We start from the raw sequence: 17,500 nt of genomic DNA on the forward strand, positions 1-17,500 counted from the left end.
AGACAGACAGACAGACAGCCAGACCGAACAGACAGACAGACAGACAGACAGACCAAAAGAGACAAACAGACCAAGAGATAGACCAATAGGCAGGCAGGCAGGCAGACAGATAGACAGATACAAAGACAGACAGATAAACAGACAGATACAAAGACAGACAGACAGACAGGCAGATAAACAGACAGACAGACAGACAGACAGACAGACAGACAGACAGAAAGACAGACAGGCCGGCAGACTCACTCCCAAGGAGAAATGCTACAGCGTACATTGGCCATGATTGCAAAATGTAAATTTTAACAGATGAATAACACACCACGGCATCTGTTGTCATTAATATGAATAGAAATATGAATATGAATGACATATGTGCATATGGGCGGAGTAAAGAGCATCTTCACAAAGCTCTGCTGCCTTCCACCGGTGCACTTATCTAGTCTAGCCATCTTAAGGGATTTGCTCCAATTCATACTCTTTTCCTAGTTCATTTTCAAGAAAATTCCTCCATTTTACAGCGCGGTTCACAGAAAGTACCATGCCAATAAACACACAGATACAGATACAGATACAGAACCACACACACACACACACACACACACACACACACACACACACACACACACACACACACACACACACACACACGCACGCACGCACGCACGCACGCACGCACGCACGCACGCACGCACGCACGCACGCACGCACGCACGCACGCACGCGCACAAAGTGCAGAGGACAGCTTTTGTTGTGGTGGACTTGGGCAATCCCAAACAGAGCTCTTAAAGGTTTATCTCTCGCCTGAGGCAAACTATGTTACTGAAGAATAAGTCTGATCCCACTGTCTCCAGCTCCTCAACCCTCTCTTCAAGAGAGAGCATGAAAGAGGGATGAGAGAATGAGGGACAGAGAGATAGGTCGAGAGGGATCGAGGTGGGGGTGAGAGTAAGAGAGAGAGAAAGACAGAATGTGAGAGGGAGAAAGAGAAAGTGAAAGAGAGAGAGGGGAATATATGGGTAAAGAGAGCGTGAGTGAGTGAGTGAGTGAGTTAGAGAGAGAGAGAGAGAGAGAGAGAGAGAGAGAGAGACAGAGACAGAGACAGAGACAGAGACAGAGACAGAGACAGAGAGAAGGATGGAGGATGGAGAAAGGCATTGATACTTATCAGGCATTGATACTTATCAGGCATTGATACTTATCAGGCATTGATAACTTATTCTCATCAACTAATTCATGCCACTGTGAAGCAAAAGCAATCAGCTGGATAAGGGTATGAGGGTGTGGCTCTGTGTCTGATCATGTGCCCAGGTGTGTGTGTGTGTGTATGAGGGTGCGTGCGTGTGTGTGTGTGTGTGTGTGTGTGTGTGTGTGTGTGTGTGTGTGTGTGTGTGTGTGTGTGTGTGTGTGTGTGTGTGTGTGTGTGTGTGTGTGTGTGTGTGTGTGTGTACGTGCACGCTCGTACTTGCGTGTCTGTCTGTGTGTCTGTGTGTGTTGGCTTGCATCAGTGATTTTGGGAAGAGGGGGGGCATTGGAGGGGGGGCATTTACTAAATTGCTCCGGATGCCGAAATCATATGGTGTTGCTTAGCTGCTTAGGATAATCAGATGATTCTCACGATTAGCGGGGAAAAACCTTCCTTTTTCATTCCTGTGTGTGTGTGTGTGTGTGTGTGTGTGTGTGTGTGTGTGTGTGTGTGTGTGTGTGTGTGTGTGTGTGTGTGTGTGTGTGTGTGTGTGTGTGTGTGTGTGTGTGTTTCATTACTCTCTCGCTCTCTATGTGTGTGTGTGTATTTCATTACTGTGAGTGTGTGTTTGTGTGTTTCACTCCTCTCTCTGTGTGTGTGTGTGTGTGTGTGTGTGTGTGTGTGTGTGTGTGTGTGTGTGTGTGTGTGTGTGTGTGTGTGTGTGTGTGTGTGTGTGTGTGTGTGTGTGTGTGTGTGTGTGTGTGTGTGTGTGTGTGTGTGTGTGTGTGTGTGTTGTCCCCCACCCCCTGGGTGCATCATGTGGTGCTTGTCTCCTTATTCGGTGCCACTAATTCTTCTGCTGTTGCCCATGTAATGCTTTTTGTCAAATGAAAGGATTTCAGATAAATAAGCCCCCCCCCCCCCCCCCTCACCCCCACCCCCACCCCCTTCCTGCAACTCCACCCAAAACACACGTCGGCTGGTAATGCGCATTCATGTGTGTGTGTGTGTGTGTGTGTGTGTGTTGGCAATACTTACTGATGGCCATACATACATAAATACATAGTACACGCACGCACGCACATACGCACGCGCACACGCACGCACACCAAAATGCCGGACGATTCCAGTATGGTCAGATGAAATACACACAGATACTGTACAAGCAGAAGCACATATGCTTACTCTCTCTCTCTCTCTTTCTCTCTGTCTCACTCACACATGCAGGCACAGATACACACACACACACTTGCACACACACTTGCACACACACGAGCACCCGTGCACTGCACGCGCACAAACACACAACACATGGACAGCTCATTAACAGGATAAGAGAAGGAAAACTTCTTTTCCAACAAAAACAATCCTTTAGAAAAACAAACAAAAAATTAAGACGTGAGATTTCTGCGGCTTGCAGGACACACACAGACAAACACACACGCACACACACACACTCAAAACTACACATATGCACACACGTGTACCCACACACAGAGGAAGCAGAGACAGGCTTTAAACACACACACACACACACACAGACACACACACACACACACACGCACACACACACACACACACACACACACACACACACACACACAGACACACACACACACACACACACACACACACACACACACACACACACACACACACACGCACAAACACACATACACGCACAAACACACATACACGCGCACACACACACACACGCACAAACACACATACACGCACAAACACACACACACGCGCACACACACACACACGCGCACACACACACACACGCGCACACACACACACACACACACACACACACACACACACACACACACACACACACACACACACACACACACAAGCACAATACAAAAGAAGCGCTTTATCTCTGTGCCCACACACATGCAGCTTAGAGAGGGCTGGCTGGCAGGCTGGCGATGCCAAGCTCTAGGCTGACGGTGCCAAGACAACACCATGGGGCGGAGCTATAGGGGGGACAAGCAGGGCATTTGCACTGGGGCCCAGGTGCCCTCCTGTATTGGTGTTGTTATTGTGACAATGGCAGGCTGTATGGAGGGGCCCTATAGGTGGTTTGCCCCGGGGGCCCTGTGTGCAATTGTTCCGCAACTGGACGCCACCCTACCTTCCTGCCTTCCTGCCTGCCACCAGTCAGACTAGACTAGACGAGACAAGACAAGACAGTCCACTGGAATCCCAGCTCATCGCCACACGCCATGCCATACCAGCCAGCCTGCCAGCCAACACAAGACCACAAAGCGTGCTGTGTGCTTGTGTGGCTTTCTGTGTGTGTGTGTGTGTGTGTGTGTGTGTGTGTGTGTGTGTGTGTGTGTGTGTGTGTGTGTGTGTGTGTGTGTGTGTGTGTGTGTGTGTGTGTGTGTGTGTGTGTGTGTGTGTGTGTGTGTGTGTGTGTGTGTGTGTGTGTGTGTGTGTGTGTGTGTGTGTGTGTGTGTCTGTGGGAGGGGGAGTGTCTGTGTGTATGTGGGGTGAGGGGTGTATGTTTGTATTTGTGGGTGTGACAAGAATGTATGTGTGTATGTGTTTGTGCGTGCCTGCGTGCGTGCAGGCGTGCGTGCGTGTTTGAATGTGCATGTGGTAGAGAGCGTATGTTTTTATTCGTATTATGGCTACTTATGAGGTGTACAAACTTGTTTTTCTTAGCACTTCTGTATAACTTTTGCATCGGTACATACCGTCCAGTATACATACACACACAGATAAAGCACACACATGGTGTCACCCGTGCCTCTCTCCTGGTTATTGTGCATTTCTGTAATATAATATAATATAATATAATATAATATAATATAATATAATATAATATAATATAATATAATATAAAATAATATAATACAATATAATATAATATGATATAATATAATATAATATAATGCAATATAATGTAATATAACTAACTCTGTGCGTAATTCCAATATCAAGAAGAAAAGGAGTCACACACAAGAGCTGAATGATATCAGAAACATACAGTATTAAAACAAACACACACATCAATTGGGGGTGCTGTGTTGCATCACACTATAACCCCATGCCATGAACAGGCTACATGTCCATGGGGAACCAGGTTCGAGTCCGGCCTTGGTCTTTTCCCAGCCCTGCCCCGTCCTTTTCTCCTACTCTCTACATGTCACAATCTTTCCTGACAACAAAGCAATAAAAGCCCCTACAATATATATCAGTAAACGTATATATAATGTTTTATTATAATTATATTATAATAATATAACATGATTACTGGTATAAGAAATATGATCCAAGAAACGTCTGGCTGTGTTTCCTCCTGTTTGTTTATCTGTTCCACATGCAATTCCCACCCACCAACACTCCACCGAATGATCTCCAATTTGGAGGGTGACTTTCCAATGGCACGATGTTGTGCAGTGCAACGTTTCACGTCATTAGAACATAAAATGCCAAAGATATTTGTTAAACTCATTTTCATTGGCTTTTTTCTCACTTTGCCGCTCTGGGCATAGCCATGGATTTCACCTTTGGCTATGTCTCGACCCCCAGGAGTGACTGTTGCTAGGTCGGACCGATTAATGTTCCATGCTCTGATCTTGGGCTCATTGCGAGCACAGAGAGCACTGATGATGGCAGCAGCCTGAAATGTCTGCTCTACCCTGCTCTAATTAAAAAAAACTCCTTGTGCTTGACCTTTGCGTCTTGTTTAGTGTGCGAACCTGCTCCAACCTTATACCTTACTTCTTTTGGGTCCACGCACCTAGTTATTTTTCGTAACATCTAGAGCGCAACAATACCCTTACCTCCATGCTCCATACTGTAAGTAAATCGAGGCAGTAGTTCACTCCTAATGAATCACATTCCATTGATAATATTGTGAATGCAAATATTTATTTTCTGAACAGCCATGTGCCACCTGTTGTTCAGCTGTTGTGGGATCTCAAATTTGCATGGCTGCTGCATGGATAATTCTGAACATTATCTTATAGCGATCATCTGATTCCATCTGTTTTAACAATATGTTTGGCTTTGGAATCAATAACCATCCACTTTCATTTTCATTTCCCTACTATGAGTTTATAGGGTTACTGCCGACGGTACTATGATAAGATGGTATGGTATGCTACACCATTAAAGGCATTAACAGTAGAAAACACAACAGGGGCACAGGCTCTGTGCTAGTATATCAAAAGAAAGAAAGAAGCAAAATAAACCTTATGCAGTTACACAACACACTGTACCTGCACATGATACCTACTGTAGCTCTTAGTCTCTCCATCAGCCCTTAGAAGTGTACACCTCTCTTTCTGTTTCTCGCTCTCTCTTTCACACACACACACACACACTTCTTTTCAGGTGTGTGTGTGTGTGTGTGTATAGGGCTACGAGTGCTAAAAGCTAATTCATTACCCAAAGCCACATCAGTGATCTCTGTCAATTTCTTCCTCTCTTCCTCTGTCTTCCTCTCTCTCTCTCTCTCTCTCTCTCTCTCTCTCTCTCTCTTACTCTCTCTCTCTTACTCTCTCTCTCTCTCTCTCTCTCTCTCTCTCTCTCTCTCTCTCCTGCTGATGGAGTGTCTATAGATGAACTTCCTCTGATGGTAATCCTCACCTTATTCCTCCTCATCCCCTCTGTCATCTATCACAATCCCTCCCTATCTGTGTCTCACTCTCTCTCCCTCCCTCCACCCATCTCAATCTACCTCTGTCATTCTCTCTCTCTCTCTCTCTCTCTCTCTCTCTCTCTCTCTCTCTCTCTCTCTCTCTCTCTCTCTCTCATTTCATTTCTGCTTCTCTAATTCTCTAGCGCTTTTCCTCCAATTTACTGTCATTCCCCCGCCTCTCTCTGTCTCTCTCTTTCTCTCTCTCTGTCTCTCTCTCTCCATTTGTGTGAGAGAGTGTAATTAATGGAGAGCGAAGTGTAGCTGTTGACCTTTTAGCAGGTGAGCGTCATGGCGGCCATCTCGCTAATCGCTGCGGCGATCGCTGCCCTGACGACGGGCAATTACAGCCACCGCAAAGCGCAGAGCAGAGCACCGTGCCATGATGACAAGGGGACGGACAACTGCTGAGTGACTCATCCCCGCACACACACACACACACACACACACACACACACGCACGCACGCACGCACGCACGCACAGACGCATGCATGCATGCGTGCACGCGCGCACACACACACAGATGCATGTACACACACACAAATGCACACAGAAATATAAACACACACATGCACACGAGCGCGCGCACACACACACACACACACAATACACAAATACAAACAGAAATACACACGACACGCGCACAAATTGACAAGTGGTGTACACACTCGTGAACAAATACACACATAAATACACTCATAAAGGCAGATATCCTGATAGGCGGTAATCACAGGCGCTTTCGGCTTCTCTCACACCGATCTCTCTCTCTCTCTCTCTCTCTCTCTCTCTCTCTCTCTCTCTCTCTCTCTCTCTCTCTCTCTCTCTCTCTGTCTCTCTGTCTCTCTCTCTCTCTCTCTCTCTCTCTCTCTCTCTCTATCTAACACACATACATGCACACAGTCAGGGTGGCCACCCGCTCTCTGTAGAGAGCAGTATAAAGTACCCCCTATTACAAGCACAAATGCCTCTCCTCGCACCCGCCTGCTCCATTCACCTGCACATTACCTGCCATTTCCCTGCCATTAGAATAATGTCATGCTGTACACGCCACCCTCATCACCACACACACACACACACGCACACACACACACATGCACACACACACACGCACGATCACACGCACACACACATGCACGCACGCACACACACACACACATGCACACACACACACACACACACAAACACACACGCACACACACATACACACATGCACACACACACACACACACGAACACACGCACACACACATGCACGCACGCACACACACACACACATGCACACACACACACGCACGCACACAAACACACACGCACGCACGCACACACTAAAATAGTATATGCACATATACCACTGTAATTGCTCTCTCTCTCTGTCTCTACTTCTCTCTCTCTCTCTCCCTCTCTCGTTTCCCATCTTACACGCACAAACACATGATCATCTGTGCATTTACTGTACAAACAAATAGTTGTTCATACACAGTACCTTTGCACAAGCATGAATGCCCACACACATCGCCTATGCTCTTTCCTTATATCTGTCTGAAGTACGGGTTTATGAATACATGCACACACACACACACGCAAACACGCACACACACAATATTAATACTTCCCGTTTCACATGAGACGTGTGTGTGTGTGTGTGTGTGTGTGTGTGTAGGTGTGTGTGTGTGTGTGTGTGTGTGTGTGTGTGTGTGTGTGTGTGTGTAGGTGTGTAGGTGTGTAGGTGTGTGTGTGTGTAGGTGTGTAGGTGTGTAGGTGTGTGTGTGTGTGTGTGTGTGTAGGTGTGTGTGTGTGTGTGTAGGTGTGTGTGTGTGTGTGTAGGTGTGTGTGTGTGTGTGTGTGTGTGTGTGTGTGTGTGTGTGTGTGTGTGTGTGTGTAATTGGTGCCATCCAGTGCTGGGAAAGTTACTTTGAAAAAGTAACTAATTACAAGTATCAGTTACTTCTCCAAAAAGTAATTGCGTTATTAACTGCGTTACTTCACCATAAAAGTAACTAGTTACCAGGGAAATTATTTTTTTTGTGTTACTTTAAAAAAAAATTTTTTTTTTACTTAAAATGTCATAGAAACAAAAGAACAGTTAAATGGGGGTTTCATCCTTATTATGTGATGTTATTTTGGCTGTGATGTTACTTTTTGCTTAAGATGCTATTATCAAATATCTTCATGACCTAGGCCTATTATCAGTGATGAATGTTAATCCAGTTCTTCACAACATATTTAGGGATGTGCTCATTTCTCTTCCACAAGATGGATTCTTTTTTTGCAGCAAGAGCCCTTAACAACTCCGACCCAACAGTGGATAGGGGAGACATGTTTTCAACCACATACCTGGCGATTATTTTGTTGAGCTCACTCGTGTCCTAAGAAATCAGGTTTGGCTTGCCTCTGTCTCCCTCTTTGCTACAGCTGAAACTAGCTGCACAGGCGTGTGCCACCATGCGAAGTTGAGAGGTGCTTAGTGAAATTAGAGTCGCTCATTACGGACATAACTTTATTTCCAATGCACATATACTTTGGATATAAACATTATTGCATTTGACTGCAACTAGCGCTAAATGATTCCGGTATTTACCGTTGGAACATGCAACCTCGCGGCTTTACTGCCGTTGTATCTTCTATACTTTATGCGCTCCCTGCCCTGTGTGTAGAATGACTTGTGTTTACGCGCGTGGGAGCAAGATAGCCGACACTCCGCCCACTTAACACTTTTTAGCAAATCACGTTCAGCTATTTTGTTCTCATGCATGCAAAGGGTGAATGTGAGCATGTTAAAAGCCGGCTTGGTACAGATTTATGCGGCGTTGCCATTTGCTCCTTGATTTTGTCAGCTGCCAGTGCACACTGGCGCTGCAATTCATAAAATTGTAGTGAGCAACGTTACCTCCCGAGTAACGGCAACGACGTTACAGTTATGGATAAAGTAATTAAGTAATTATTCCATTACTCAAAATGAGGCTCCGTTAGTAACGCCGTTACACTCTAACGCCGCTACTCTCAGCACTGGAGCCATCATGTCAGCCTACAGAGCTGGCATTGGGATATTGTGCTATATAAACACATTTTGATGGATTAATTGATTGATTGATTGATTGATTGAAGTAATCTTATGTAATGGTATTGTATGTACTACCTCAACATTTTGGAAGCAATTGCAATACATACATATACATTTTTTCCTGTTGTTCTTGCATGTTATTTTTGTTCGTTAGAATTTTCGTTTGAGTGAGCCCCACCTGTTACGCAGGGATAAAACCTCAGTCGAATTTGATTTCTACTACACCAGGTTCTGTGTTTCGTAACAAAGGTTTCAATTACGTCCCTTTCAAATGAAATTCAATATCTTCCCCTTTCACACAGGTTCCTCTGTAATTGTTAAAGTCTTATTTTGTTTTCCTCTTTTGTGAATTGCAATAATGATGGTCACAGTGTCAGGAAAACAATCAGAGCAAAGAGAGAGGTTGAAGTAGCCTGTGGTAAGAGAGCTGTATTTCTGCTGTTTAGAAGCTGGCATGCAGAGTATTGTGCATGTTTTTGGGTTGCAGACATTTACATTGTTGAACTTGAATAATTGGGGGGTTAGTTGATGATTCTTAATGATTGTCTGGAAGGCCTTTATGTTTTTCTTTAATATTACATTGCAAAGATTTCCGCCAGTGTCCTGCCGCTGCATATGTTCTTCTATCTTAGAATCTCTCTCTCTCCCTGTCTCTCTCTCTCTCGCTCTCTTTCTCTCTCTCTCTCTCTCTCTCTCTCTCTCTCTCCTTTTCTTCTAGCGTCTGTCTTTCTGCACCCAGGCGTAATTATTTGCAATTTGCCTAAGTCATCCATTTGCTGGGACACCAACCATGAAAAAGAGGCAATTTCTGAGAGAGCAAGAAGAAGGGGGTAAAGAAAAGCAAAAAAAAATGAAAAAAAGACGGAGGGGTAAAAAGGAAGGGTGTGTGTGTGTGTGTGTGTGTGTGTGTGTGTGTGTGTGTGTGTGGTTGGGGGGGGGGGGGGGGGGGTCGGTGTCGGAGGGGCTGAAGCCTGTCGGAGGAACCAGCGTAGGGGAAGTAATGCGGCCAGCAGGGTCCCGGCAGACAGGAACCATCTGATCGCCGTCCTCTGTGCTGGAGGGGGGAGTGGGGGGAAGGATAACACCGCGACGCCCTACTTCTCTTCCTTGTTGCCTTGTGTCAAGTCGCTACCTGATCTGTGCTGCCTGCCTACCTACCTTATACGTTTTGAGTGGGACTAATAGAATTATATACAGTGACGCACATTTTTTTCTGGAATCAGGCCATTTTCAGAATAATCTGATTTACATTAATTTGGTGTTGGCATTGAATACGCACAATCAGAACATCAATGACGTTTTTAACACAGAAACTCTACAAAATCAATGTGGGGGCCTACTATCTACTACATTCCTGTGTGACAAGTGACAAACATGTAGTAGTTCAAACCACTATAAATTGGCTCATTTCTTTTGTAAATGAATAGGGGTCCCGGAAAACAAAATCGGGGTAGTTTGGCATAGTCTGAGTTTGTTGAACATCAGTGTTCTCAGACATTTGTATTATCCCCAACTGTTGCAATAGTACAAATTTACAACAGATGTCGGGAGAAAGATCAAAATGATATGTAACTAACTGACTCTGGAAATAAACTGCTTCACAGTTCTTTTAAAAACACTTTAACATTCTATGTTTTTACAGATCAAGCAAGCAGTGTCATTTTCGCACATAGGCAGACCGGCTGAGGTATGTGGCACAGATCAGATACCAACATACAAAGGTGTGTGTGCTCAGAGGTGAATAAGAGGAGGAGAATGCTCACCAGTCGGCACACATCACCACGTCGAAGCAGCTCTCCAACGCAGACACGTCACTCTCACTGTCCCATCTCACCACCCTGTCAGGAAAACGAACACACACACACACACACACACACACAAACACATGTGCAGTCAGAGTGTGTGTGTGTGTGTGTGTGTGTGTGTGTGTGTGTGTGTGTGTGTGTGTGTGTGTGTGTGTGTGTGTGTGTGTGTGTGTGTGTGTGTGTGTGTGTGTGTGTGTGTGTGTGTGTGTGTGTGTGTGTTTATTTGATGTACAGTATCATTACATGTTGTAGTTGTGTTGTTGATGCCATGGGGTGATCAGAGTTTTGATGTGTGTTGTGTTTTGCAGCATGCTTTGATGCAGTGTACTGTGGCATGTTGTGGTGTGGTCAGGTGTCTGGGAAGTCTGATTGTGTGCTGTGTGTTGTGTGACGCTTTCAGGCGGTGTGGTGCAGTGTCTTGACTTGCGTTGCGCTGCAGTGTGCTTTGGTGTGGTGTGGTGTGGTGACAGTTTTGTACGTTATCTTGTGCTGTAGTGCTCAGACATTTGGATAGGCAGGTTGTGTGTTGAGGGCACTGTTGTGTTTTTGTGGTGCCGTGTGCCTGGGTGCGGTGTGGTGTGATGTGTTGTTGTGAGTTGTCTTGCGCTGTGTTGCGCTGCGCTGCGGTGTGTTGTCGTGTTTGTGTGCTAGGACATTTGGGCGGAGATGTGTGTTGCGTGGCAGTGCGGTCAGGCGGCCGGTCAGGCGGCTGAATGACCGAATGATCGGCTCGGTGGCGCTTCAGACGGCCCAATCGGTACCCTGCTGGCGGCGCGCCGTGAGCCCATCGCCACGACAACGCATTTCATCGCCGCCGGCAACCGCCTCCTCGGCTAAATGTTGGGTAATTGCCGACACTCTGAAGATCCTCCTGAACATCACCACGGGAGGCCCCATCTCATCCCACACCCCTCTCTCTAGCCCTCTCTCTCTCCATCTATACTCCCATCTCATCCCACACCCCTCTCTCTAGCCATCTCTCTCTCTATCCATCCTCCCATCTCATCCCACACCCCTCTCTCTAGCCCTCTCTCTCTCTATCCATCCTCCCATCTCATTCCGCATCTTTCTCTCTTTCTCTATATCTCTCCCCTCCCATCTCATCCCACACCCCTCTCTCTATCCCCCCCTCTCTCTATCTATCCTCCCATCTCATTCCACATCCCTCTCTCTTTCTTTCTCTCTCTCTCTCTCTCTCTCTCTCTCTCTCTCTCTCTCATTCTACATCACTCTCTCTTTCTCTCTCTCCTCTCGCACCCCTATCTCTATCCCTCTCTCTCTTTGTCCTCTCTCTGTCTCCGTCTTTCCTGCATCTCAATAGACACCTCTCTCTCTCTCTCTCTCTCTCTCTCTCTCTCTCTCTCCTTCTCTCCCCCATTTCATTCCACACCCCTCTCTACTCCTGCCCTTTACAACATGCACCATTAATCCATCTCTCCATCCCTCTTTCTCTCCATTATCTGCCTTGTTCCACACCCATCTCACTCTCTATCACTCTCACTCTCTATCCCTTTCTCTTTATTCATCCATCCCTCTTCTCCTCAACCCTCTTTTAATGCTCTTTCCAGCATCCAATCATCCCTGGCTCTATCCCTCTCTCATCGTCTTACTTTCTCCCTCTGCATCATCCGTCAATATTCTTCTCTGTCCCTCTCTCTTGCTCTTTTTCATCCTCCCTCTCCTTCATCCCCCCTTCCCTCTCTCTCCCTCTCTTCCTGTCCTCCCTTTTGTCTCTCTCTCTCTGTTATAATATTTTCCATCCTGCAAAGTGGGGTCAACATATCCTGCGTCACTCCATCATCCCGCGCCGTAAAAGCAAACTCATGCTCATTCATATTAACACAATGCATATGCTCCTGCTCGATTCATTTCCTTCTACTTCCTTCTCTCTCTCTCTCCATCTCTCCATCTCTCTCTCTCTCTCTCTCTCTCTCTCTCTCTCTCTCTCTCTCTCTCTCTCTCTCTCTCTCTCTCTCTCTCTCTCTCTCTCTCTCTCTCTCTCTCTCTCTCTCTCTCTCTCTCTCTCTCCTTCTTCTGTTCTTAAGAGCTTGTGAGATGGGTTCCAGGCCATCGCATCTGATTATTAATTAGTCATTATTAACACTCGGTAAACAAAAATTATGTCTTGTGGAAATACAATCTTAGCGCTCAGCAGGGGAGCTACAGGCTATTATCTGCTGCCTTGAGAATGCGAGTGCGCAGCCCCCCCCTCTAAACACACACACCGACACAAGCACACGCACACACACATCGACACACGCACACACACACACCGACACACACACACACCGACACACACACACACACACACACCCACACCCACACACACACACACACACACACACACACACACACACACACACACTCACACACACACACACACAGAGCCTTTTCCATCCGATTGTGCATGACCCCAACCCCTCTCAAACCGTGTGTTCTGACAGGAGCCTTAATCTGTAAAGAAAACAATCAACGTAATGCAAGCATAATTACACGTTTACCTCCGTCTCCTCATCATCCCGGGGTAAATAGACAAAGGGGAGGGGCCGCACGGCTGGGGAGGTGTAGGAAATAGACTGTAAAGGAGAGACTTTGTGTTGGTGTGTGTGCATGTGTGTGGGAAATAGAGTGTAAAGGAGAGTTTGTGTTGGTGCGCGTGTGTGTGTGTGTGTGTACGTGCGTGCGTGCGTGCGTGTGTGTGTGTGCGTGTGTGTATGTGTGTGTGAAATAGAGTGTAAAGGAGAGAGTTGAGGGGGGTGGGGTGGGGTGGGGTGTGGGAGACTGTACTTAGAACAGCTGAAATGCTAAATATTTTTTTTTCTGAAGTAATTCCTTCTTTGCTATGCATTACCCCTCATACCCCACAGTTTTTCAGATCTATGAATAAGAGTGTATAGTGTCTGTGGGTGCGTGTGTGCGTGTGTGTGTGTGTGTGGTGTGTGTGTGTGTGTCTGTATACCCATGTCTGTGACGACATGACTAGACATTTGTGAGTCATTGCATTGTGTCTATTCGCCTGAGTAAATACAAGTCCGCATCAAACTGTATGCATGGGTGTGTGTTTGCACGCCTGTCTGTCTTTTATACAAGCCCTGTCAATCAGAGGTGTGCCAATTTGCCTGCACACACACTGATAGGCCTCAATCAGGCAATTGCCCCCCGGTAACCATGACGACAGGGGTCAGAGGTCACCTCATGGTTACCGCTAAAACCTTAAGACGCCCAATCACCATTCACCTTTTCCACACAGGCATTATCTCACACAAACTCCTCTTCACCACCACAGTCATAGCTACTCTTATGTGGCTAAAAGCAAATGGTCAATTGGCCTCTGGGAAAAAAAAAAATACTGACAAAAAATACCATGTGAAGCATTACTTTCAACCAAAAAACTGTAATTTGAAGCACTTAATGTGACTGCCGCTAGCATGCAGACAGATGTTGCGTTCTTTTAAGCCACAAAGGCGAGCTGCTGGGAGCGCCTCCTAATAGCCCCGACAATCGGCAAAAGTAGCCAATACCCTTTAGTATGGTATGTGAAACCTGCACAACTGCCATTACCACATGCTTATATTCACTCATTCATTGACTTGTGACCAGCAGCAAGGGAACGTCAACGCCGGGCTGTTGGCTCATTCTTTAGCGGAATCTCCTTGCAAGATTAGCTTCATCAGACAATTTAGTCAGAGATTTGGTTTGGGGATTCATTATCAAAGGGTAAAGAAGGCCAAAACCATGCTTTGGCGGAAAATGTTTTTGAGAATGTTTTTAAGAAACTAGAGTGTGTGTGTGTGTGTGTGTGTGTGTGTGTGTGTGTGTGTGTGTGTGTGTGTGTGTGTGTGTGTGTGTGTTTCCCTCTCCCTACACTCTCCTGTGTCCTGCTGGCAAACCTGCCCAGAGAGATAGAGACCCTAAAAAGACAGTCACAATTTTGAAAAGATACGTTGATGTTGATACTTTGAAACTGAAGCATCTTCTTCACATTGCCCTGAACAAAGAACTCATAACTTTAATATGTTTTGCACAGAGTTTTGAAGTGCTCAATTGGTATCCCTCATTGCCGAGACAAATTATCACGGAATCTGTAATAGACTCGTCAGAACACATCCACGTACACAGGGAAGCTGGCAGGGGGGGGGGGGGGGGGGAGATGGGGACAAAGCGGTCAGTTGCCCTGGGCCCATGGAGAGGAGCGTGCCCAGCGCTGGGTCTCCATTACATTGCATATATTGAGAGGGGAGCCTTTCAGATGATTTTGTCCCGGGCCCAGCCAAAGCTGTCTGTGGCCCTGCACACGTGCATGCACAAAACTTAGTCTAAAAGCAGTTCCGTGACCCGATAAACAGAGACGAGAGCAGCTAATGGAAGAGCCTGATGCACAACACATCAGCCCGGCTATCTCTCGCTCACCGCTCCAATCGCCGTGGCGATCTCTCTGTCACCACCCTAATCACCTTGGTGATGTCACTGTCACCGCTGTAATAACCATGGCGATTCTAACGGTCACTGGCCAAATCACTACGGTGATCTCACTGTCACCACTCTAATCACCACGGTAATGTCACAGTCACCGCTGTACAGTAATAATCATGGTGATTCTAACCGTCACTGCTCTAATCGTCATGGTGATGTGACATTTACTACTCTAATCGTGACATTTACTAATCTATTCGTCACGGTGATGTGACATTCAATGCTATAATAACCATGGTCATCTGACATTCACCACTCTAATAGTCACTGCAATGTGCAATGTCACTGCTAATAACCATGGTGATGAGACTTGTTCTCCTGTGATAACCATGCTGACTTGCAACCTTGTGATAACCATGCTCAACACCTTGTAGTGTAATGTTCTACACTGGGTGCTTGACTTTGTCAATGAATGAACACAAATCTCAAAAATAAATGATTAAAGAAGCACTCATCAGATTTCTTTTCTCTTGTGTGTCACAGTCTCCCATCAGGCGCCCATCACTATTGTTATCTAAATGCCAACGCTATAATCACTATGGTAATGTCAGTGTCACCACTTGGTGAGTTCATTTGCCTAGTTTCATCAGTCCCAGGTGGATCAGTGTGGATGTGCGCGCGTGTGTGTGTGTGTGTGTGTGTGTGTGTGTGTGTGTGTGTGTGTGTGTGTGTGTGTGTGTGTGTGTGTGTGTGTGTGTGTGTGCGTGCGTGCATTCATGCGTGTATTTTAGTTGCATATTTAATTGCGCATTAAGTTGTCGGTCCTTTGTAATGCTCATTACATTGTCAATATAGACAATAAAAAACCCTTTGACCTTCATATGACTTAAGGTCGCTTTCCTAACCTCATCCATGAGTCTCTGCTGAAGGGGGAAAACCCCAGACCCCCAACTCCCACCACTCACCAATCCCCTTTGACCGTCGGTCTGGAAAGGTGAAAGGTCAAATGGGGAGCAGGGGAGTGCACCTGTGAGGGTGGTGGACCTGTTGCCATGGCAACTGCTCTTACCGGCTGGAGACGTCGGGGCAGGTGAAGAGGCTGGCCTGTCGATTCCTGTCGATCACGCTGCGCACGTCTGATGGGGGAGTTAAGGACCATGAGGAAAATGCCATGCACGCACGCACACACACACACACACACACGTTTGTGGTTCAAAAATTCAATGCATCAATAATCTGCAAAAAACCTTCCGCACTTAAGCATACTTATCCGCGCAGACAAACACACACACACGGGCGCGTGCGCGTGCATGCATGTTCACTCACACGCACGCACACACGCACGCAAGCACACACAAACACTATAAAACCATCACACTACAGAAAACACATCAGACGATGTGCACACAAGCTTGCAAATTATGCCTGCAATTGGGCAGGGCAGTAACACCCGGCCGTATATAATTGATCTGGTTTAAGGCATGGCCAAAGGACTAACCTTCTAACAGCCCTCCCTCCCTCCCTCCCTCTCCCTCTCTCTCTCTCTCTCCATCACTCAGGCACGCACGCACGCACGCACGCACACACACACGCACGCACGCACGCACGCACAAACACACACACACAGACACACACCCTCCACCTGCCACATGTGGTGGATAATGAGAGCAGGGTTGGGGCTGGGGCAGGCTTGACTGGGGGAATGGGGAAGGGTATAATTAGGCAGGTTTAAAGCACAGCACAGATCTGGACACATTGCAGACGGGGCTAAATGCTAACCTGGTTAAAATGTGGAGACAGACAGGCTTGTTAAAGAGCAGCTAATAGTTTTTGTCTCTGTGTGTGTGTGCGTGAGTGTGTGTGTGTGTGTGTGTGTGTGTGTGTGTGTGTGTGTGTGTGTGTGTGTGTGTGTGTGTGTGTGTGTGTGTGTGTGTGTGTGTGTGTGTGTGTGTGTGTGTGTGTGTGTGTGTGTGTGTGTGTGCGTGCGTGTCAGAGGAACCGAGAGAGGGTTTAAATGAGAAGACTAAATCTTTTCTAAAATTAGAAATATTGAGTGGGAATTTTCGATGTTCTGAAGCCAAATGAACCAATTGGTCAAAGTATTTGAAAAAAGCTGTAGGATTTGAAGCTGAAAGATTTAACCTACTAACGTTCAATCAGAGGAGCAACCAACTCAAGCTCATGTTTAGAAGATGTAGACATTCTGTTGGTTGCCGCCGAACAGTGTCATACCTCATTACCAAATTGTTAACTGAAGTTTAAATACAGTACAGTATCACCCTTGCTTATGCTCTTCTCCAAAAAGTCAATTACTTCCACCGTCTGTACTGCTTTGCTGTGTGCAGTCTGTTACTACAGTTCTTTTATTGTTTTAAAATGCA

General features: G+C 46.4%; 1 protein-coding gene across 1 annotated transcript in view; it reads right to left on the reverse strand.

The window, feature by feature from the left end:
• The window catches only part of camkmt (calmodulin-lysine N-methyltransferase), a 155,391-nt gene that overhangs the window by 24,649 nt on the left and 113,242 nt on the right, over positions 1-17,500 (reverse strand). The window contains exons 7-8 of the mRNA XM_063192051.1: positions 16,189-16,255; positions 10,665-10,739 (exon numbers count right to left, since the gene is read on the reverse strand). Of these exons, the coding sequence (XP_063048121.1) occupies positions 10,665-10,739; positions 16,189-16,255 (142 nt within the window). The remainder of the gene's footprint in view (positions 1-10,664; positions 10,740-16,188; positions 16,256-17,500) is intronic.

This window comes from Engraulis encrasicolus, chromosome 24, assembly GCF_034702125.1.
Source record: "Engraulis encrasicolus isolate BLACKSEA-1 chromosome 24, IST_EnEncr_1.0, whole genome shotgun sequence".
NCBI classification, from domain to species: domain Eukaryota; kingdom Metazoa; phylum Chordata; class Actinopteri; order Clupeiformes; family Engraulidae; genus Engraulis; species Engraulis encrasicolus.